A 25,039-nucleotide genomic window follows, 5' to 3' on the forward strand; every position below is an offset into this window, starting at 1 on the left:
GACTATCAACACCTTGAGAAGTTGCTGTGGAAAACTTCACAAAGCAGAACATTTCTGGGACATTTTCTTTTCTCCTAAAAAGTTATCCTTTAAACTGCGATGCGTTCAAGGATAATTAGATGTTGCCATCAGCTTTTGGCTGCCTCTTGCTACTGAAGGTGGAAAACACTGATTAATACTCCATTACAGGGACTTTATAGGATTTTGAGCCAATTTGCGAATAATTTGGCTGCATTACTGATGTTCAACATAAGTCTCTGTAGGATGATCAGCTCTCTGCATCGGTTCTGAAACTTGGATTAAAGAGGTGAGAATCTTCAGCAAACAGAATGAAGATGAGAAGGATAAAGTTGGCAGATTTAAACCAGCTTTGAGGTGGCTAATGCTCCAAACTGAAGGAAACTTTTAATTATTTAGCAGCATTAATACGCCAGATAATCAAAAGTGCTTTTCATGACAGAGAACAAAAGTTAGATATGATAAAAAAAAGAAAAGCTTTTTAGATTTCTTTGAACAGTTTGAGAAAGTCTTAAGAAAAAGAACAAAAATGGAGGAGGGAGGTGAAGGTGAAGAAAGATCGATTGTGAGACGGAGAAGTAAGAGAGAGAGATGTTAGAAAGGGCAGAGTCTCCAGGAGAGAGACGGTGGAGGTGAACTTTGTTTGAGCTTCAGAAAAACACCACAAAGAGCATAAAGTCCAAGAAAACAACAGCAGGAGTCTTTGTCACTGTTTCCTCTTTGGATTTATTGTTTTTACTCCCATGTTACATTTTTAATTTTCACCTAGCAAACCTAAAAATGGATTTTGGCTTATGGTCACACAGAGACTGAAGGAAAGTAAGCAAAGCTGAAAATAGATGTAGATATTTAAAGAGATGGCTGTGGGAAAAGGTTTAGGAGTTGAGCTTTAGGACACAAAATTATACAGATCTTAATCCATAAATTCAGAACGTAACCTTTGACCTCAGGTAAATACAGTGGCGTATTAGGGTAAATAGAAAAGAAAAGAAAGGAGGAGAAAAAACTCTGAGATTCTGAGATTAATCTCAGAAAATTTACATAAACTACTTAGTGTGAAAAGTCAAACATTTTTGAGAAAACACGTAGTGTAATTCTTCTAGAAAATAAAATATAATTTGAGTTGGAAAGTCAAAAGAATTGCTAGAAAAAAATCTGAAATTTTGAGATTAATTGCAGAAATGTTCTAGATAGAAAAAGTTTCAGGAGAGAGTTTCAAATTTTTGACTTTTGAAAAGTTTGAAAAGTTAATAGTTTGCAATAAAAATAAAAATTTTGAGAGTTCTTTGGATAACAACTCTGATTAATTGGACCAACTCCAATTAATCAATTATGTCCAATCGATTAAATGGATACAAAATTTGGCACATTTAAGATTATTTCAAATAAAATGTTCTACCAAATTTGTTTGGTAAAACATATTTCTTATGTTCTTTGATAGAACATATTTACAGTTTTTTTTCTATCTTAAATGGAAAATATATTTTCTGTGCAGTTTTTTGTAAAGTTTCCACTTTTGCGAAAAGTGAAAACTTTTCCAGAAAAACACTCAAAAATTTTGAGATTAACCTCAGATACTTTTGAGAAAAACTTGGAGTTTCAAAATCAGAAGTCCAAAATTTCAGACTTTGGTGAAGTCGAAAATTCACCTCAGATCCATCATTTAGTGAGCAACATTAAGCCCGGTGTGAGCGCTGAGCCCTGACCTGGAACTGGAAGGAGTCGCTGTCGTAGCTGGAGCCGAAGTGGCGGTACCAGACGGTGCCGTCGTTCACGTCCTGCTGGGTGAAAGACGCCGTCGGCGTGAAGAGCTGGTCGTCCATCAGGGAGGGATGCCAGCCCTCTGGGGGGCTGTCAGCCGGCATGGACACAAGCACCACCTCCCCTGGACAGAGGATGAAGGTGATCAAACGTTTCTCCTCTCATTGTGCAACAAATCAGTCAAGCAACATAAGGAGAATAAAAAATAAAGGGCATCAAAAATGTCCTAAATATACGACAGTGGAGTTGGTTTTAAGAGACTGAGCAACTTTAATAATAAATGCATTAAAAGAAGCAAACAAACACATTCTTTTCTACATATTTTATTGCTTAAAATACAATAAAAGCATTTAATTTGGTGCTTATTTGTTGGATCTGCAGCTAAAAAATAAATGCAACATCAACACATGAAAAGATGTTTATTCCAGTGTCTGCTTGACTTAACACCAAGAATGTAGGGCTGATCTGTTTGTTATTCTATGAATTAACCGATTAATAATTGGTTAGCAAAAGGTGCTCAGTTGGAGATTTTTCTTATTTTAAATACATTTTTAATGAGTGAAGCTAAAACTATGATATTTAAGGACTTTGTGGTAGAACATGTTAACTGTAGTCATTATATAATTAAAGATATCATTAATTATCAGCCCTAAAGCAAACAGATTTAGTTTAGAAATAACTTTTTTGAGTCTGTATACTCCAGTTAACGATTAATCAATTACTAAAATAGTTGATGATTATTTAAAAGACTGATTAATCACGATTAATCGTTTCAGCAGTAAAAGAAGCGTGTCTCTGAACCGATCTCTCACCATGTTTGGGTTGCCCCTCTGAGGCCAGGATGGTGTAGACGATGTCGTCGGCGCCGACTCCTTTAACGTCTGTCTGCAGGTACTTCTTATCGAGCCGCACCGTGCCTCCCTCCTTCACCCAGGTCATCGGCAGAGACACCAGATGAGGAGAATCCTGAGGCTGCAGAAACAAACACATCAGAGTCAGATGGAGGTTCCCGGGTGTTCGCCTTTCTGCCACCGGAGCAGCAGGATAACATTTCTGCTATTAGCTGAAATTACACATGCAGCCTGGTTTTAACCCACAGAGAAAGTGATATTTTACTTCACATTATCCCCTATTTTTCTTGTATGCTTTCACTTTTGTTTTTTTTTAAGCCCCAGGAGTTTTCCATGCAGCAGCATCCGTCGTCAGCACCATGGAGCAGAAATAAGAAATAACAGCAAGTTCAGTGACTGATCTGTGAACTGAAAACTTTACAATCAGGGTTATTTTTGTAATGCCGTATCGATCCCACTGCCTGCAAACAAAGAGCAGGGCTAGATGTAGGGAGAGCCTAGAGATTGCTGATGATTCATTGTCGCTCAAGGCGATTCAAGTTAAAGAAAAAAAATTCAGAGAAATTCTGTCATGAAGGTTTGAATCGAGACCTTTTACCTCGCTGTGTCACCCTGCTGTCTAAATAAAAATAGCTGATGTAGAAATCCTGTGTCAGAGAATGAGAACTGTAACACAAGAAACTTTAACAAAGACACTTTTGAAGGAGCAAAACACTAAATATCACTGAAAAGTTTGGGAATATCAGCTCTGCTTTTAAAAACAAACCCTGGGGATGGACTGATCTCACAGAGGAAAACTATTAACTAAAAACAACTTAGTTTTTCTTTGTTACGAAACATTTTTAACCAGATTAAGTCATAAATTTAAGCTTTGATTAAGCAGTAAGGGCAACATAAAGTGTTCAGTGGGCACAGGAATTATTTAATCATCTTAAATAATCTGTTCATCGCTACCTCACACTGACAGAAACAGAAAAATGGCAAAAATATCAACGACCAGCTGTGCAAAGAGGTAATGGCTGCCATCTGCTCCTTCACCTGAAAATCAGCCTGATTTAACCTGTTTTTGAGAAATCTGCAGTTTTTCTTTAAAAACTGCCCTGCAAAAGTATTCACAGCAGCTGGTTCACACAACAATGTTAAATTATTTTAATCAAGTTTTCGAAAGACTTTAACTCAAATGTGAGACTTTATAAGACCATTACGAATGGAATTTAAGTTCTACATCTCCACAAAAATGTATGAACTTTGTTCAGCCAACCAGTAAATTTATAGACTACTTAGCAAGGGTGTATTAGCAGCTAGTTAGCTACTTGAGTCACAGAATGCAATGAAGATGTCTGCGTGCGACTCAAACTTTAGCCTGACGGAAAAGACCCACAACAAAAAAACAAACTACATAGAATATATAAGTTTAAACAGTCCTGTCAAGACAACATTTAAGACCTGAGACTAATGTAAATAAGAAAAACTTACTGTTTAATAAACGATTCAGTTTGTCATGTTTATAAAAATGTTAATGCATCTTATTCAAAATTTTTAAATGTTTTACCAACTCAAGATTAAGACTTTTAAAGACCTTTTTAAGAACATTATGAATGGAAATTAAGAATTGTATCTTCTCAAAAAATGTATAAACTTCGTCCATCCAACAGGCTAAAAATTTGCACTTATCCATGGTAGATGCAAAAGTTAGTTAGCTAGCTAGTGAGGGTACATTAGCAGCTAGTTAGCGGTAGCCTCAACCGCCTTGAGTCACAGAACGCAATTCAAATTTTGGCCTGAAGATACATTCAATACACAAAATCAAAAAGTCCTGTCATGACAAAATTTAAGACTTAAGATTAGTGTAGTTAAGGCCAACTTAATGTTTTTTATATGAATTTAAGGTCTTAATTTTATGTACACTTTAAGGGTGCATGAACACATTAGATTGAGATCTGGATTACGGCGAAGTTGAAGGAAAAAAGATTAAAATGGAATAAGCTACAACCAAATTTCTCTGCATTTGTGGATTCACCAATTCATGTATATTTTTGTAGAGCATATCTAAAATGCAACTTGTGAAGTTGAAATACCAAGACGCAATGTTACTTAACACAATTTGCTCACATTTGCAAGGAGCCATTAATTTCACTTAGCACTGACTGGCTGCATTACTTGAGGAAAAGAGGAGAGAGAAAATTAAGAATAATGTAAAATCTTAGAAATTAACCCAAAAAATATTACCACATTTTTTCTACTTAAAATACATATTTTTATTCATTTTCTGGCTCTGTAATAACTTCACTGAGTCATTTATACTTTTCTGTATTTATTCTTAATTATGGCCACCCCAGTCCTCCATAATGAATCCCTTGGAGGATTTAAATAGCGAGCTTTCCCCGTGTCTCACTTTGAGCTAAAGATAAAAGCACAAAGGCTCAGATACCTACAGCAGTGCAAAGCGTAAATACTCTGCTGTAAGAGTTGAAAAAGGTGGTAAAACATCAAAAAGGTGTGAATACGGCGTGTCAGACAGATAGTGTGTGGCATGCATGAGAATCTAAATTTGCAGATAACAACCTGCAGGCCATCCGCAGCACTTCTGCCTGCTGCTGGGCTGATCCGAATCACACTGATTCACAGAGGCCACGACAGAAAGCAGAGAAGCACAGAAAAAGAAACCACATACATCAGCGTGGCAGGCTTTTAACTCACAGAAACACGTCATCTGGGAGATAATGGCTCTCTCAGGATGAACACCAGGAGCTCTCAAGGACATTTAGAGCCAGGAGCTCAGGATAAAGCGGGTCAGAGGGGCCTGGTTGGGTTTTTAACTAATATTTTCCCTCTGGTCTTGTTCTGACCTGCAGCTGCAACCGTATTTATTCATTTTCTGAGCTTTGCTTGGACAACCCTCAAATCTAACGAGCTTCGTCCATGAGAGACTCAAGTTGATAAACAGCCTAATCTCCGTCAGACAGGTGCGAGAGCTAATGACAGGCTCATGCAAATGAGGAGGAAAAAAGCAAATTTGCCTAATGTCATTTTAAATGGTCTGAACACAAAGAATAAGGAGAAAGTGAAAAGCAGAAAATGAACACAAGCCGTGCTCCATCAGAGGCTGTGTCTCAAATGTGAGGAAAACTTTGTCAATATTCCACTACTGTCGAAAAAACAATAACAAAACTACTGTAAACAGATGCACAATTATACAACCATGCCTCTTTGAAAAGCAGAAGTGGAGCCTCCTGCACAACCAACAAGTGGTTTCTGAATAGAAAGTCAATAACTAAAGGGTAATCTCTTCAAACAGCCATTAGCTGCGTTTTCACTACAAATATGCACAAAACTTTGTCAATATTCTACTAATATAGAAAAAACTACAACAAAATGGCTGCAAACAGTTGTGCAGCTTTCTTTGAAGAGCAGAAATGGAGCCTCCTGCGCAACCAACAAGAATACAGTAAGTAGTTTCTGAATAGTAAGTCAACAATGTTGAAAAAACACAATTTTGCAATTGCTGTGTTTGCATTAAATAAAAAACTTAATTAAATTGCATGTGAATAAGTTAGTTCACGCGATAAGCTGCATCATCTTCCTACCACTTCCTGTCGTCTTCTTCATGGTTTGCTCCAGTCACATCGGTTTGTTGGTTATGTGATGTGAAAAAAGTGTTTCCATTAGAATTTTGCAAAACAGCCCAAAAAAACATTTTCCAGTTTTTTGAAAATTGCTGTGTTTCTATTAAGCATATTTTTTCCCTAGATGTCAAATTGCTCAATCATTGGATTCTTGGAAATGCAGCTAATGACACAAGTTTTCCTACAGTATGTATTTAGTATTGAGCAAAACGTATCCAGGGGTGTTTTGCTTTTAAAATGACTAAATGTGTGGAGAAACTGTTCACAAGAAGAAATTTTAGGAATGTCAGGCTTTGAGACGGCAAGAATCTCTAAAAGTTTTGCTTCTCTGCAATATATAAAACCACTCTGAAATAAATGAAAATATATATTATCCTCAGTCACAGTATGAATAAGAGGAGACCTTTATAGAGCTTCCAGACAGAATGTAAACCAAGACGATGCAGAGTTTTTGGCTGCTGTCCACAAAAACAGAAATAAATGACTCTGCAGAGATGGAGTCAGAGTCATCCATAAAACATCAGCTGGCTGCCTGCCTGGACGGTCGTGCTGTTGTAATGACAGAGCTTCACGCTCCCACAGGGGGACGGGCGAACAGGACGATTCCACAGACTTCTCAAAAAGAAATTGAAAGGCGCAGAATGATGATTAAATTCTCTTTGGCAACACATTTCAATTTAATCCGGAGCGACTGAGAATGGCATCTACGGCGAGAGAGGGAGGAAGCCGAGAGCATGCAGGCAATATCTGACGCTGCAGGTAAAGTGGCTCTTTGCTGCCCATGAAAACATTTAGCAGGTTCCTTTAACCCAGAAAGAAATGCCAACTTATGGCACTGAAGAGTGGCTTAAAGGTTAATATTGCCTGAACTTTGGGAAGAGCATCAGGAATTGTATAATTAGGTCATTAGGAACCTGGTCAGAAGAAGAATAAACTCAATCACACACAAAGTTTCTACACTTTCCCCCCAGTAAAATTCAAGAACTTTTCAAGAATTTTCAGGGTAAATTTCCAAACTTTCCCACCACCAGACTTTGGCGTTAAAAGCAAACTGTGAATAAATACCTTCACTCTTCTAAGACACAACTTTTTAACTTCTAGAAAACTACCCTATAAATTCTAGAAAAGTACTTTTGTGTTCCTAGGAAACAGCCTTTTAACCTTTTACTAGAAAAGTACTTTGAAATTTTTGGAAAACAACCACTTATTTTTTAAAAGTAATCTGTAAATACTTAATATATACCTTTGACCTTCTAGGAAGAAACTCTAACTTCTACAAAAGTAACCCAGAAACCAACCCTTTTATGTTTAGAAAGTTTCTAGGAAGCAACTTTTTAACATTTAGAGAAAGTACTTCAGGGCGTCTGGGAAAACCCTTTAACTGCTAGAAAGTACTCTGCAAGTTGTAGAAAAGTACTGCTCACCTTATAAACCTTTTAAATTGTTAATAAGTACAACAATACTTTAACTTCTAGAAAATACTTTGTATGTCCTAGAAAAGTACATTTGAACTTTTGCGAAACAATCATTTCTTGTCATTGACAGAAATTAAAATTTCTGTTAAGTTTGGTTTTTCTTGTCGTAGTGTTTTTTATTTATTGTGTATGGAAAGGTTAAAAATGATCAAAAAAAACAAAACACTCCTATGCCATACGCTTTAATCAGCTACAACTGCAACTTGTCATAAAAAAAAGAGTCCAGCAGGAGGTCGATCTTCATCCACTCGACATCCACCATCTCCTTGACAACAGAGCTCAAGTATTTCCCCCTCTAACGCCGGATGTCTGATCGTTTATTTCTCCTCCATTTCTGGTGGGAAACAGATGAACCCTGAACCCTTTTTTTTTTTTTTTTTTTTTTGAGGCTCAAAGACTTTTTCTTTGGGACAGAAATTAAAAGCCAGTGGTCCTGCTTTCTATTCTGCTGACCTCTCTCCATCAGGAGGAAGTCCATCCATCAGGGGATCGTTATGGTCTGATTAGCCTCCTGCGCTACACAACCGTAATCCGATTTTCCAGGAGGCCTTTTTGTAACCGGCACAACCTGGATCCGACATCACCAGGAAAAACTGAAGACTCACCGACTCAAGTTTGCTGTTAATGAATCCCTCGAGGTTTTATCGCGGATCATTGTGAGGGATCAGCTTTCATCTGCAGATTTGGGATTCTATCTTATCTTGTTTTTATCTTTTCTGTTTGTGTGCGATCTAAAACATCCTCTCCATCTGGATGCTTTGAGCGTAAATCCACACAAGACAGCTTGGCATTTTGGCAGGTCCACACAGGCAGGCTTTAATTAGATTCTGAATATCAAGGAGTCCCACGAGATCCGGGTAAACATCTCAAATGTTTAGCAAACGAGTTGTGGGTCGGCCATGTGTAGCCGGCAGACTGCACTCAGTTCATACGTTTTAGGCACATCATTTAACTCGACAGGCGCTCTGCGATGTCTCGAGGAGCTCTGATATTTCTGACAACGTCTGACAGAAAACAGATTCTGAGCTGTGACAGAGCAACAACAAAGTGCTTCTCTTTTCCAGCGTTGTACAGCAGTAAAACCAGCTGACCAACCCTGCTGGAACTCAGCTTGGGTTGCTAGGTAACGGACTGGGCTTTGCTTGGGTTGCTAGGTAACGGGCCCCGCCTTCTGATTTGTAACGTTTCAGAGGTTTTTGACATCAAAAAACACTAACTTGTTGCCAAAAACTGTCTGGTTGGGTTTTTTAAGAGCCTCCCAGCTCTTGGGTGTTTGGCTTGTTAGGAAACAACCTTTTAACTTCTAGAAAGTATCCTGAAAGTTCTAGAAAAGTACTTTGAAACGTTTGGAAAACAATAGTCTAGCCTTTAAAAAGTAAACTGATATGGGCCGTTTTTTGAAGCAAATGGGAAAAAAAACAACTAAAAGTTGTACTTCCTGTCCTTCAGGCATCTGACCAGTGAATATCTGATTTTACATGGAGCGTTGCTGCCATCTATTGGAATTTTAGGGAACTGCTTTACTTCATTCAGACATTTCTATCCCAAATGCCGTATTCCAGTTTGGTTTCTTCAAGCAGCGCTTGTAAGTGGCAGTTTATATGTCATAATGAGCGTTTATGTTAACATATGTGAAAAGAAGTAGATTTTTCCAAATTAATTTATGCTTATTTGAGTGAGTTTTGGAAATATATGAATGCTGAGAGAGCTTTGATTGTTGACTATGCGATAAGTTAACTAGCTAGCATGCTGCTAACTTACAAGTAACTTTTTAGCAAGAAATATGAGCTTGTTTTAAGTAAATATTTCATTAATATTGATTAAAAAAGAACTCGTTTCACTGGCAGCTTATGTCCATGTGTTAAGTTAATTTATTTTCCAATGGAACAAGCACTTTTAATCAATATTAAGGAAATATTTACTTAAAATACGCCTCTCTGCCTTGCTGAAAAGTTACTCTTTAGTTAATCTAATTTCAATTAAGATACTTGCACTAGAAACTAGTGCAAGTATCTTACCGAACCAAAAATACCTGGTATTGCATTGTAGCTCAGAGTTGTTCATCCTTCTGAGGTAGTTTTGTTGTGGCACTGCTGATGTTTGAAACTGAATGTAAAACTTTTCTGTTAGCTGCTCTCGGCTCATTCTGAGTTGTTTGTGTTTTGACCGTTTCTGTCCATTTTACATGGAAATAAAGGAAGAAGTAATTAATCCTGACTCATGTGAAAGGAGTTTGGATGATGGTTAGTTTTGGTACAAGGGACCATAGCAACATGGTTATAGTGTAAAATGTGAATTTTGTACAGTAGGTCCCCTTTAAACACAATAATTTAAACACATTATTGTGTTTAAATTAAAGAAATATACTAGTGATTGAAGCCATTACTGCTGCAGAGCTCTGCTCACTCCCTGTCTTTGCTTTCTGTTCTGTAGTTTATGCCGTGATAATCCACTTGTGTGGATCAAACAACAAGGCAACCAGGAGGCGGCAGCGACGGTGACCACTCTGGGATCTTATCCAAAAGCTGCGGACATAAACCGAGGACGTTCCGTTAGCTTTCCATCATCTTGTCCGTCCTGCTTGGCTGGAAGGCATGACAGACTGCAGAATCAGGACATTTTACAGTAAATTAATACTGCCATGTGTGAGTGAGTGTGTGAGTGGGATGTTATTGATTTACAGAAGGGGAAGAAGAAGAAGCAGAGGAGTTTAGCCTGAAGCGCTCCATCTGCACACAGCCAGACAAACAGAGCTGCCCTCCAAAATCAAAATGTTTTGACTGCGTGAGCAGAAAAACTAGAGGAAAAGTTTCTCTGCAGCGGGAAAAAACCCAACAAAACAAAACAAGTTTCAACAGCCTAAGCTCTTAAAAACCCCACAGCCATCACTCTGTAGAACAATCGCTTGCTGCAATCAACTATGAATACAAATAAAATATATGCAAAGGGGATCTATTATGCAAAATACAGATTTTGCACGTTTTTGTACTTCCATTTGGTTCTCGACTGCTTCTAAAACCCTAAAAAAAAAAGAAACACCACAACCTGTATTTCTGGCAATAAGTTAAAGTTTTTTGGTGTCTGGAAAATGAGCCAGTTCAAAAACCTGCAGAAAGAAACGTCACAAATCAGAAGGCACTGCCCGTTACCTAGCAACCCAAGCAAAGCCCAGCCCGTTACCTAGCAACCCAAGCTGTGCTCCAGCACATTTGGTCAGCTGGATTTACCACTGCATGCACTGTACAATGACTGCTTGAAAAGACACTTGCTGCATTCCTGTTGGTTTTTATTTGAACTGCCTCGCTGCTGAAATGTGCTACGCAATAAAATCTGAACTTGTAACTTGAACCAACAGTGAAAATGCGACATCGTTCTGGTGGAATCTTGAATCCTTAGAAAACAAAAATCAGTGCCGCTTTGCTTCCTGCCTTCGGTTCACTTAGCAACCAGGAAGCCGAAAGGATATTTATCTTCCCAAACATCCCCTCTACCTGCAGCCGCTCCTCCTGTTTGGTCGCCGGGGTTGACGCCGGCTGCAAGATAATTGCGTCCTTGTGATGAAACGCTCACCAGAAGCGATGACAGCTGCCATTGTAATGACTCGACCTGCTTTTTCTGTTTTAGCAGTGAGGCTACGGGGATCTGTCAGCGCCTCCAGGAAACTATTTTCAGGGATAAAGTCAGCAGAGCATCTTGTGAGGACTTGTCAGCTGGAAGCAGAGGGATGACTGCTCAACATGATGCAATTAAAGGCATCTAGAGGAATGCAGTTCCTGCCCAAATGGTTTTACTTGAAGGCGTTGCATTATAAAAGAGCAACATGTGAAAAGATTATCCCTGTCAAACTTCAAAAGTCAAATTTGTAATACTTCAGACAACAAACTCACACAAATGTATTATCATGGTTCAGTCTGGTGAAAAGAATTTTTAACTGTAAATTTAAAAAATGAAAATAAAAAATGTTTAATTATGACATTTTAAAAAACACTAAATTTTACCAAGCATTTTTGTTCTTGTTTCTAATTATTTTTCTGTTATTTGTTTCAAAACCTTCACAAATTGTTTTCTTTTTATTTAGTTTCAAAGAGCCAAAGAGAGGAATTCAAATGTAATAAATAAGTGGTTTAGCTGCTTTATGTGTTTTATTTCATTGAACTGTGTTTTCTGGGAGGAAGAATGTTTGTTTTGTGATTCAAAAAGATTTCAAACATTAATTGAATTAAAATGTTCGTTTTAACCTTAAGCAATATTTGGAGTATTTGTCTTGCACACTAGAAGAACACAGAATCTTACCAAATGTTTTTAGTTTAGTGCAAATATCTTAGGACACTCCAAATAAAACAAAACTAATTTACAGGTAACTTTAAGTACATAATTCCTTAATATTGATGAAAAAGTATTTGTTCTAGTTGTAGATTATTTTGTTAAAACACTGGAAAACTTTTATGTTTTTAGTGAAATAATCTGCCAGTGGAAAAAGTTAATATTAAGGCATTATTGACTTAAAACAAGCTCTTACTTCTTACTTAGCAGTTACTTTTTAGTTAGTTTTGTTTCATTTCAATTGTACTGAGATATTTGAACTAGAAACTAAACCAAAAATACTTGGTAGTTTTTAGGCTTTTTGCAGTGCAGCTAATGGGATTATGTTTGCCATATGTTGTGTTTCTGCAAATAGAAAATGTTAGTTGGAAAAAAAACAGCATTAAAGGTTGAATGCAGAGCTGTTGACGTCACATTGTCCTCCTTACCTTCTGGACTATCCGGACCTGGAGCAGGACGTTCCTGTAGCTGTGGCCGTCATTCACCTGCAGCACAGCGCCGTCCTCTGCCGCCGAGCCGTCGTGGACGTACTGGATCTGCTCCCTGGAGAGCTCCTCCAGCTTGAATCTGCTCAGGGCGCGGTCGCCATGGAGACGGGTCAGCCGGCCGTGACGGGGTGGTTCGAGGACCATGACCAGGACGTCAGCGGGGTTGTCGGGGTCGTTGATGTGCAGCACCGATTTGGTGATGGCAGCCAGGCCACCGGGCTCCTCTAAGGTCAACGGAGCGAGGGTCACCACTCTGGGGGGCTGGAAGTAGAAAATAATGAGGCAAAGAAATAAGATTTCTGTTTTCAAATGCAGAAGGTCGCAATTACGCTGGCTTTAGCAGGTTAGAGGAGGTCCATAGGCTACACAGAACATGTTTATGAAACAAAATCATTTTTAGATAATGAGATTTTATTATGATCAGTTTATAAAAAGCTGATTTAGGGCGTCTTGTCTCTTTAAGCCTCCTAACTCAACACTTACACTCATACATAAAAATGGCAGCAAACAGATGCGCAATTATACAACCGTACATCTTTGAAAAGCATAAGTGGAGCCTCCTGCACAACCAACAAGAGTGCAGCAAGTGGTTTCTGGATGGTAAGGCAACCACTAAACTCTTGTCTTTTCCAGAAGCCATTTATTTAATTAATTAATTTCCCCGTGGGATCAATAAATTATTGATCCCAAAACCAGCTGACCAAACGTGCTGGAGCTCAGTACTAACAAGTAACAAGTGGCTGGGTGGTTTTTTTAAGCACTTGAGCTGTTTTTAGAAGAAGGTGGGAACAAAATAGTACGAAAACGTCCAAAAAGTAAATTTTCCATAACAGGTCCCCTTTAAAAAACATCATTCTGTTTGAAGATTTGGAACCTGCTTCAGAGTTGGAGCACATCTCATCGCCATGAAAGGCTGCTGAGAAGATCTCAAAACCTGACAGCGGTTGTGTTTTCCTCTGCATGACTGCAGCCTGCTGCAGCGTGGAGCCGCGGTGTTGAAGGCAAGAGGGACGTTAAACAGGGCGCTTCGTTAAGCTGCGCCTCACACACAGCTAAAGCAGCGAGACGCGGAGGCCTCCCATTGTGAGAAACCTTCTCCAGAGCTGGTCGTTACCTTCCTGCTCCTAATTACCGAATAAAGACGAGAGGCGCAGGAGGCGGAGAAGAGGAGAGAATCTGGTTCATTTCTTCTCTAATCATAATGAGACTCTTTTAATGCAGTTTTTAAAATATGACATTCAACTGATGTGCAAATTTTAGCCCTTCCACAGGTGGTCCGCTGGCGCCCCCTAGTGGGCGGCAAGGTACTGCATGTAAACGTATTTTCTGTGACGTGAATTTAAAGTGCGACACTACAGCTAGCTTACCAAAGGATTGTGTTTAAAACTAATAATGGATAAATGGGTTAAAACCGGATCACTCAAAAGAAAAACTTACCAGTGAAAAAAACAACTCCGTTTATGATCAGAGGAAGTCATATCTACTGTTGGTGGATAATTATAGAGGGTTTTTGTTTATGTTTAAGCAACTCAAGTCAATTTTTCTTTATTGTGCTTCTAAATGTTATTAATTCACACAAATCATGGTAGGAAAGAACAACTTATTTTTTTGATTTCCATGTGTTTTTGACATCATCGGAAAACTAAGACTGCAAACGTTCCGAATCTGTAAATAACTTAAAATGCCCTGAGTCGACATGTTCACATTTAAAAAACAGCCCATTAGGATGACCAAAGAAAACAACAAGAGAGTCAAGAGACTCATATTTTCAATTCAGTTCACATATATTAAGATGTGTTACTGCAGGATAATTTCAAGTGTTTGTTAAATGGGTTAAATGGTCTTCAGTATGAAAAAGTTTGCGAAACGCTGCATTTAGTACTTGCTTTGGTTTTGACAGTTAAAAATCCAGGAATATTTTGCTGCATAAAACTGCTCAAAGCATGAAATATTTAAATGTGAACATTATCTTGTATTTCTGGAAAGTTCAGTGCATTTGTTTGAAATGCTATTTTTTTAAAAGCTTATCAAAGCGCATGCTGTGAGCAGAAAAACAACCTGAAGATTCGCTTGCAGGGCAGGGAGAATGCGCAGAGCTGCAGGTGGAGAAGCGAGCAGGTTTGAAGCTGTCGGGTCGGGAGCTCCGAGCGGCGCAGCGTGACGCAGCGCGTGCGTCTAATGTGAATCGCTCCTCGGCTGCTGGATGAACTCCAGCGTTTTGGCTGCAAAGCAGCAGCTCAAGCCGAACGAAACGCCTCGAACAAACTGGAGATGCCCTGATTCAGGGTGACCCAAACCCAGATTCTTTTACCAGCGTTTCAGCTAGTTAAATTTAGAAGCAGTAAAGCCACCAGGGTTTAAATTTACGTCATTCATGAAAACAGCTGATTTACTTATTCAATAACTAAAGAAAGTTAAGTATTTTCAAGTCTGTCTCAGATATGTGTAATATGTGACATTACTTGATTAAAGGTTTATTATTATGCGTTATGCTTCGTTGAAGAGGTTAGGATAGGTCTATGCAAAACATTTTCATTACATTTTGTGCACAAAATCATTCTGACACAATGAGATTTTAGTCTGCTCAGTTCTGCCTATTGAGCTGTTTTTGGGTCTCTTCTCTTTAAATCCAAAGAAGTTGCTGCTGGCCACGCCCCCTCCACCCAACTCAAAATTTACATTCACACCTGAAAATGGTAGCAAACAGATGCTCAATTATACAACCATACAACTTTGAAAAGCAGAAGTGGAACCTCCTGCACAACCAACAAGAACACAGCAAGTGTTTTTTGGAATGTAAGTCAACAGCAAAACACTTTTGTCTTTTCCAGCAGCCATTGGGCAACGCATACAGCAGTAAAACCAGCTGCTTTGGTCAGCTGGAGGAACTTCAAGCATCTTATTAGTTTTCATGAATCAATAAATGCAAGATTCAAATATTGCGAAAAGAAACATAATAAGTCAGAGCTACAAATCATGGGACAAGGATGCAAAAATGTTGATGGAGGAAGCAATTCATAAATAAATGTACAAATTTAAGACATTTGTTTCAAGAAAGCATAATTGTATATTTCTAAGCAGTAAATGTAACATTTTGGAGCCTTCCAGTAGCCCTGGTACACAGAAAGCTTCAACATGAATAACAAAGAGGCAAAACTTTCCCAGGTTTTTTTTTCTGGTGAGGCAGATGACTAGTCACTGGCGCCGACCTAGACTGTGTCGTCACGTCTCTGATCCACACAATAAAACCGAAGACGTGCCGGTGCTGCCTAGGAGCGGCAGCGTGTGGGGCTTTAAATCGTGCAAAGGCACGCCTGCACACCAAAGGAAACGGCTGAAATCTCCCACCTGAGGCGAATGAAAACAATCAGGAGGCAGACTCAGGTGGGAGGGCAAACCTTTTACTCTGCACAGGAGAGGTGTCCAACCTTTCATCTGCAGCTCTTTCCCCAAAAAGCCACGGCTCAGATTGCAGCGCTGCTGCAGAAACAAATTGTCTGTTTTGTGTCGGGGTTTAAAACTCACTTCTCTTCTCAATGAAAGGAGCCAGTGACTTCTATCAAAAGAAGCACAGCAGAGCAGACAGAGCTATCGGAGCAGAGCCGTCATCTGAGAAACCGTCTCTTTAAATCAAAGAGCAGTCTGATCTGTGCAGCTACTTCAGCAGATATCTGCAAACAGCAGATGTCTGAAACAGAAGCAGACATCGCAGTCACGTTAAAAAAGTGTTTCTGCAAAGATCCTTGGTTGTTTTTTTTATTTGTGTTTTGTTCATTTCTGAGTTCTCCATTACTGTGACAATGGTCTTGTCATATTTAGTTTACTTCTTTAAGTTTATTTCTTGTGTTCTTTTTTGTGTATTATGCACCGCAATAAAAAAAAAAAATCTTACAAGGCATTTCTGTCCAGTTTCTAGTCCACATTTATTTTTTTGAAATCGTACAAAACTAACTTAAAATTAACTTTTTAGCAAGATATAGGAGCTTGTTTAGAAGTCAAAGTCCTAGTTCCACTGGCAGATTATTCCACTTGTAACATGGGAAAAATGGCTTGTAAGTGAAATAAAAAAGTTGCGTTTGCTAATTTTGTATATTTTTGTTCCTTCGTTATGTTGTGTCTCCCTCATGTGGCAGATTTAGGTTACTGCACCTCTATTTAAGCAGACTTTGTTTTTAGTTTGCAGATCAGTTTAGTTTGTGTTCAGTTAACCTCAACCTATTATTTATTCTTTAACTTATTTTGCACTGCTCCGTTACCCGTTTTTGGAATTATTAAATTGAAATGTTTTCCCATTTTTGAACAGCTTTTGTCCTTGTTTAAATCTGGTCCTTTACAAACAAACGTACATTAAAAAAGATTCAGAGGAGCTGAGATCCATTGCTTTCAGGATGTGGAGTGATCAACCAAAGTGAATGTTTACCTGCATGGACACGGCATGAACCTGAACTGCAGCCGGTTGAGAAAACATCTGGGGATCAGCGGCCCGTAAGGTGAACTCACCAGTCCTATGCAAAGAGCAATGGAAGAAGACATCATGAGCAACAAAAAGGCAGCCGATTCAAACCGATTGAAAAGGTGAAACTACTCTGACTGAGCAGAAGACGCGCTCTTTAGACCAGGTTGTGTCTGGAAATGAGTCAGCTGAGGCTAACGGTGTGAGCGATTAGACCTAATCACCTGAGAGCTGGAGAGGAAACGAGGACAGTAACCCGCCACAGTTCACATCAGCAATATGTCACCATCCTGCCTCATCATTAAAGGTTTATTAGAAACAACTCCCAGGGGCTGATCAGCCAGTCTGAGCACCGACTGGAGCAGGACAGACGTAAATCACCAGGACAGTGTGTGATACAATCGGTTTAAATTACGTTCATATTTTATAATAATTATTTGAATACATTCAGGTTCACTGGAACTATTGAAGATATTTCCATCTGATTGGCTGCTAACATTTGGTTCTGAGTGTAAATTCTCAGTCATCCACAATAAGACAAGGTCGATTCACGTGATAATTCAAAATATTCACCATGTTGTATTCGATTAGAACAAAATTAAAACTGGCTTAAAAATTAAGTAACAAAAGCTTATTATAATTTTATTTTAGTAAAGTTTTTGTGCTTTCAATATAATAAACAAGCCTCGTCTGAAAATATATTAAATTTTTCTTAAATATGACCACAAACGTTACTATGAGGTGAAGATTATTCATACAGAATGGCGTTAACACAAAAACCAGGATGAGGAGGAGTTTAACGTTACCATCACAGCAGGAGACGCTGCGATTGAAGCTCCGCCCCCTTTCAGAGGAGCTGCCGTTGCTAAGCAACATATGAAACACTTTACATTTGTGCCAAACTCTGATGATGTTGGATGTATTTTGTCCTTTAATTGTGATTAAAGTTATGAACATACTGCAACTGGAATTAGTGTCGTTTTCTGTTTTTTTGTTTTTGTGAAATGTAAACATACTTTGGAGCGCATCCAACGCAACGCCATCTTGGATTATTTTTACATACAATACAAGAACCTGTTCTTAATTTTCATCCCTAATTAAAACACAGTTTAAAATATTCCCTGGTTCTGCTGGGGGTTTCTACTAAAGTTTCCCTAAAAGTCATCAAAACTAGACGACTGAGCAAAATGCGAAAATTCAACTGGATTAATTTGGGGTGGGTTTGTAGGGAAACCCAGACTTCCCTCTCTCCAGCTCCTCTGGGTGCCAGCAGAAAATAAATTAACATTTGAGAGCCTAAACCTATTTTATTACAGCCTTTACTCTGTGTTTATAGATGCTCCTGAAATAACCACTGAGTCTCTCAAAAAGACATAAAGAGCGAAACGAAAGCACACAGGTCTGATCGGCAGATGATGCAGCTAGTTTTAATACAGCTGTGAGTCTGCAGGCGTTATCCAGCACTCCACATAATTTGAAAAATATGGCAGTAATAAGGAGATTTAATCTCATTTGGGTGGCTTACATTCCGATGTCTCTATTAATCTAAAAGCCTTAAACTGGGCAGCAGATCACATTTTGCTCATTTATTGGCTTTCTGCTGTATTAGGCCACAGCAGCTGCATCACAACTCACTAAACTGTTTATTAGGTTTATTGTGACTGGATAAAAACACACTGGAGTCCAACACAGAACAGAACGGACTTATTTCACAGCAGCTGCAGCGTTAAAAAAGAAAACAAGCTGATAGTCTGGATTGATAGAGACAACACAATCACTCTGATGTGTTTTCTGTCATCAGATTTGGGTCAAAAGCAGCAAAAAAAAAAACACAAAAAAAAACGCAGAACATAAATTATTTACACCTTATGTTTACAGGATCCATTAAAGGGCTGCACAACAAATGGACAAAATATACATATGGCAATAGATAAATACATCTGATAGAATATTCAATATATAGAATATTCACTGAACTCTGATCTGGAACCACACAGCATTCTGGGAGATGTAGGCAGGGGGCAGACTTTAGTCCAGAGAAAAGTCAAATAAAATCTAGATGTGTTTCAGTTGTTTTTGTAACGTAAATTTACCAAAATAAAGCTAATCTGATCTGATAAACAAGTAAATATGGCTTTATTTTAACAAATACAACATAACAGATGAATATCCAGTCCAGAAACAACTTAGCATTGCAGAAAAACCGTTTGTCCGCTGTCACCATGGTGGCCATAACTAGCTTGAGCATTTCTCTGACAGCCTCAGCCTAGCAGAGAGCAACATGGGGAGTGAGTAGAGGGATGAGCAGCGGCATACTGAGGGTGACTGACAGCGCTAAGACCCGCCTCCTGGCTCTGACTGGTTGTTTCTAGTTAGCACTGGGACAAAGCAGAGTAGCAGCTTGGTTTTTTCATAGGTTATCTGTCTCATATCATTCTTATAAAAGTTGCATTCTGCAGCTGTAAACATCGGATCCACTCACCTGGCTTTGTTTCTCAGGTGTGTGAAGTGGACCCGGCCACGCTGCAGCTGTGCCCACGTGAAGGTGTCGTCTTTGTGTAGCTCTCGCCTCGTTTTCCCTCCATTTTCTCCTGCTTCCTCCTCTGTTAACAGGACCAAACGGCCGTTGTTTGGTTCCTGAACAAGCTGGAAGCTCATGCGCCCAGAGGGACTGTCGGGGTCCCTGACCTCCAGCAGAGAGGGCAGCAGGGGGGCGGAGCCACCGATGGGAACCAGCAGGGAGCCGTTGATGTGGAGGACAGGGCTGTGGCGGTTCACTGAGGAAAACAAAAACCACAACGTCACATGTGGCGTTCCTCAGGGCTTCATCCTCAGACTACTTTTATTCAATAGGTTGCATGGTGCTACAGCAAGTCTTATATTATCTATGCTGATGGCAACCAATGACCACATTCCTATTACAGAGTCAGCAGCTGTGTCTCCACACTGTAAAAACACAAAATCTTACCAAGTATTTTTGGTCTAGTTTCTAGTGCAAATATCTTAGTGCACTCGAAATAAATTAAACTAACTTACAAGTAACTTTTAAGAAAGATTAAGTCAATACTTCCTTAAAATGATTTGAAAAAAGTACAACTTCCTCTGGCAAATTATTTCACTTATTACAAAACATTTTTTACGTATTTAAGTGAAATAATTTGCCAGTAGAGCAAAGTAATTTTTCATCCAAATTAAGGCATTATCCACTTAAAACAAGCTGCTGTGTCTTTCTGAAAAGTTGCTTGCATGTTAGTTTGGTCTCATTTTAAGTGTAGCAGTATATTTGCACTAGAAACTAGAATAAAATACTTGGTAAGATCTTGTATTTGTTTGTATCACAAAAGTTAAATTTGTCATTTGAAAGTGTTGAATCCTTAAAGCTTCTGTGTAATCGCAGAGTACAATTTCCCAAAAACACCAGATGGCTGAATTACATCCATCGGCGCCATAACTTTTAATAACTTATCACGTGAACAAACTTTTTCAATTTCAATTGCATTTCTTGTTTAATGGAAACACAGCAATGGCAAAATTGTGTTTTTTCGACAGCAGAATATCAAAATATAATGTAAATGCAGTTGGTGCATCTATGATTTCAAATAATGAACGAGTCAACAAAATCGCTAAAGATCGACCTCTAACTGGCAATAATGAGGCTGAAAACTAAAAAACAGGAAACCTCGGTGTTGCTGAATGCTCAGACAAACATTTTAACATCAACAAAATGTTTATTACTAAATCTGCATACTACTATCATAAAGAATAAATGATTTATTGATGTAAAACAAACTAGTCAGAGCAGAAAACCCATTAAAGTACATTTCATATATGTATATATATGGTAAAAACTATAGAATGCATCAATCTAAACCACATTTCCATTATTTTTAATAAAAACCTGAACCTCATAATTACTGTAATTAGTACATTTTTAAACCTTTCAGATGGTTCAGCTTAATGGATAAAACGACAGCCGGGCAGTGTGGTGGGTGTGAGTGGGTGCTAGGGGTGAGAAAATGCAGTGAAAGGGAAACGGGTGGGGGAGGGGCAGCTCACTTCTGAGAGAAGTAACGTTGTGAAACAACTCGGTGCTGGTGTGGCATTTTAGAAACAGGCTTTAATTGGAGCTGGCTGAACTTTACACGTGAACTTTTTAAAGATCAGCTCTTTTTCAGATGCTTCGATGTAATCTCATTATATCGCCTCTAATGATCCCAACAGCCACTCTGAAACCTCAAACTTTTAGACATGTAATTATTATTACAAATGGGAACAACTTTATAATTTAAACCACTAGTGTGTGTGTGGGGGTATTTTTTTATTGGATGGTAAAAATTATTTTTTAAAGCTCTTCTTTCCTTTTCTTTTTGATTGAGTCATGAATTAGTACAGGCCTCGAGGCTAAAACTGTTCATTATTTCAGAAGAAAGGGGCATTTATCTCAAAGGGAACACAATTATATATTTTTCTCCAGGACATAATCTTTAACACATTTTTTTCATAAATCGTTTCACAACTGCCGTCTTCCCCCTGAGGCCTGCGGCATTGTCACTTATAGGTTCACAGCATCTAAAGATAAATGAAAAAAACAAGTGCAAAGCTCCTTAAATGACTGAAATCCACAGTCAAAGCTTTATTCTTTGTGATTCACAAAGGCAAATTAAATCTATACGTCACACAGTTAATACTGGTCGTCTATCTTAATAGATTTGTGAATCAGTAATTCTGCTGCTGTCATAATAAAGTTTTACAAACTGTCATCCATTCTGAAATATAAAGACACTCAGAATAAATGTGAAACAATTGAGGTGATCTAACGGCAATATAGTAAGACAAACCTTGTCTGTGTTTGAGCTGAACATAATGGAAAAAAAAGATTTGCTGTGTTTTTGTAGCCATAAAACGAGAAAGTTTTAACCACAACCAGAAGGGTTTCGTCTCATTTTCTGTCAAATCATGGTAGTGGTAGAATATCAGCGTTCACTGAACTCCTGTCTTCACTTGGATAAAAAACGCTAAACCAACATGGCTATCGGAAAATTTAGCTGCCATTCTGTAAGTTGTCCAACTCTGAACAGCAGGCAGCTTAATTACAATTAGTTGTTAGATTGACTGGTTGGAAAAGATCAACTTTTCTTAGCTGTTCAATTGATTTGCAACAGCTGTAGGGTTGGCTCTGTCCAGTAGATGGCAGAAATGCAGCTGTACGCTAGTTGCTAACCACCATAAAACATCAGAGGAAGTAGGAAGGTTGACTCTGATTAGCAGCTAGCTTGACTATGATAAGTTACTAGCTTGACTTTTAGCACTTGCCACATAAAAATACATTATTTACTTTTTTTTTTTTGAACTGCACCAACAATCCTAAAAGCTTGTAGAAGAATTGTAGTTCTTCCATAGACCTTGTGGTCAATAAATAGGTGAAACACTGCTTTTGGCTGTTAGCTTACCTCTCATTAGCCGTTAGCTTGATTATGACTTCAAGCACAGCTCAGATTAGGTCTTAGTAACACAAAGTAAAGGTTGGCCCTGAATACCACAGATAGCTATTTATTTATTACTGCTGTTGTTATTATTAGTAGTAAAATCTCAAAATCTCAAATAATATCTGAACTATGATCGAAACACTGACTGCTACCGGAGATTCTTGCTGTCCAAATAAACACCATTCACATCGACTCTGGTAAGTTTTAACAACACTTAATTTTCCTTTGGGATGAATAACGTGTTTTTAAACGTGAAGTTAATGTCTGATCAGACTAGCTGTAGTTTTAGCAGCTGGTAGCTTCTTAATTAGCTGTTAGCTTAGGTTTTGCCTTTACTCTGATCTACTGCTTTGTAAATTTTCAGCTTGCTTTGAATATATTTTACATTCAAATGGTCAAAAACACTAAGATCTAATATTTTGGTTTACTACAAGTTTTCAGGTGCCTGTACATTTTGAAACTACAACTTTATTTAGTTTTAAAAGAATGCAGTAGCATATTCTTTATCGGAGTTTTTATCTCAATAAAGATGCTTTCATCTTTATTTTTAAAACAGAATATATTTAGTTTTTTACACTACTACCAACGCAAAGCCTCAGTTTCTCTCCATGTGTAACTCCCAGGTTATAAATTAGTCTGTTATCCTTGAGATCAAACTGTATCTGATCACTTCTCAGTCTTAGATCTAAAAGGAACCAAAAAACAACAACAACAAAAAACAAGATAATTTCAGCATATTAATTAGTCATGAAAAAATCACAAATCCAAACATGATGCTATATGTGGACTTTAAAAGCAGGCCCTCTCTGGATTCAATCAAACAGAATGACGCTGTGGGATTTATAACCCTGGGAAGCTTAGGATAACTTTCCTGTTGCCTAGCAACAAGCCATGTGGTTTTTCTGTGACGTCCCTAGGTCATCTGCATCATTTATGAGCCCATCTCAGTTTTATTTGCTTGCTATAACTGAAGTTATGTAAGACATCGAATTTCAATATTTATTTAATATGAAACCTTAAGAAGCAAAAAAACAAACAAACAAAAAAAAACTGTTTTAAAATGCATTTCCGGCTTATTTTATTTATTTTACCAAACATAGTATTTCTCTGTAAAGATTCATTCACAACTTCGACAAACACTGGAAAACAAGCTAATTGGGGCAGGAGGTCACAGCTGTAACTTTATATATTTATATTTATGCAGATTTTTGTTCATTTTTACTTGAAGTTTTCCAGCTGGCTTGGGCCTGCAGGTAAGTTTACCAGCCGATATTTAGTATGTTCAGCAGGCAGGAGACCTGGGTCAAGTAGCTAAATGTTTTTTCATCACTCACTTTTTTAATCACTCACAGACATACGAATAGAGCCATAATAAAAACTGGTTGAAGTTTACAAAATTCTAATAAATACCTATTTCATTATCTCCTTTAACGCAGAAAACTGCATATTTAAGTGTGGCACCTGAACAATCTTATAAATCCAGATTAACATAAATAAATAAAGGCCAAAAATCTGTGTGCATCCATTATGTAAGCAGCCTGGGATTTCACAGTTTTTTAAAATCATCAATTTTTGAATTAATGGTGACCTATTAGGCCTTAAACAGATTCGGAAAGGTCTTTGGGATATACAAAGATTATTTTTCTATAATGAGATTTTATTCTGGTCCCAGGTTTAGGGCCTCTGTCACTTTAAATCCAAATAAGGCTGGCCACGCCCCTCAGCTCAACATCTTCGTTTGCATCTCCAAATGGCTTCATGAGACCAATTATGAATCCATACATATTTGAAAGTAGAAAGTGATTTCTGAACAGTTAGTCAACAATAAAACACTGACGTTGCTAGGTAACGGGCTGGATTCCGCTGAGGTTGCTAGGTAACGGCACAGTGCGTTCTGATTTGCTACTTTACATTCCGAAGGTTTCTGAAATGGCTCATTTTCCAGATACCAAAAAACTTGAACTTGTTGCCAAAAAACTGGCTGGGTGTTTTTTTGTTTTGTTTTTTTGTTTTGTTTTTAATTTGGGCTGTTTTTAAAAGTAGTAAAACCCAGTACAAAAAAAGTGCAAAATGTGAATTTTACAAAATGTGCCCCTTTTAAAAAATAAATAATTGACCAAATTCAAATTAACCCCCACTCCTGGTATTTTGTTTAAACTATAGTGCTAACTCTATGAATCCACATCTCAATTCAGATTCTTATGTGAGTTAGAAACATCTCCAGGTATTGACATGTTCTTCCATTGGCATAATGTTATTACCATGGCAGGTTCTCGTCTTCTGATCGGCATAATATCCATGTCCACAGTCGGGGGTGCAGTATCCTTCCATCAGGAAAGTCTGGTCACGACACACTAAGCAGCGTCCAACGCCGTCGCACTGGACGCAGTCCGAGGAGCAAGCTGAAGAAACAGGACACCACAGGCAAGAGTGAACGAGAATTTTATTTTATAATTTCCTTTTTTTCTTTGCAGAACATTCATTGCAAAAAGAAAGTTAAATATAAATATATTTTATTCATGTATGTTTATTTAAATATATATACATGTGTGTGTGTG

At 38.1% G+C, this 25,039-nt stretch overlaps 1 protein-coding gene and 1 long non-coding RNA gene across 2 annotated transcripts in view; one reads left to right on the top strand and one right to left on the bottom strand.

Moving 5' to 3' along the window:
* The window catches only part of fras1 (Fraser extracellular matrix complex subunit 1), a 242,457-nt gene that overhangs the window by 51,719 nt on the left and 165,699 nt on the right, over positions 1-25,039 (bottom strand). Inside the window, exons 25-30 of the mRNA XM_016669157.1 lie at positions 24,743-24,883; positions 19,478-19,772; positions 16,963-17,047; positions 12,483-12,803; positions 2,592-2,751; positions 1,725-1,903 (exon numbers count right to left, since the gene is read on the bottom strand). Of these exons, the coding sequence (XP_016524643.1) occupies positions 1,725-1,903; positions 2,592-2,751; positions 12,483-12,803; positions 16,963-17,047; positions 19,478-19,772; positions 24,743-24,883 (1,181 nt within the window). The remainder of the gene's footprint in view (positions 1-1,724; positions 1,904-2,591; positions 2,752-12,482; positions 12,804-16,962; positions 17,048-19,477; positions 19,773-24,742; positions 24,884-25,039) is intronic.
* Positions 9,017-11,709, top strand: LOC103134925 (uncharacterized). Its single transcript, XR_475876.2, has 3 exons — positions 9,017-9,316; positions 10,165-10,356; positions 11,356-11,709. It is a non-coding gene; the product is annotated as an uncharacterized LOC103134925 (long non-coding RNA).

This window comes from Poecilia formosa, unplaced genomic scaffold (genome assembly GCF_000485575.1).
Source record: "Poecilia formosa unplaced genomic scaffold, Poecilia_formosa-5.1.2 Scaffold20, whole genome shotgun sequence".
Classification (NCBI taxonomy): domain Eukaryota; kingdom Metazoa; phylum Chordata; class Actinopteri; order Cyprinodontiformes; family Poeciliidae; genus Poecilia; species Poecilia formosa.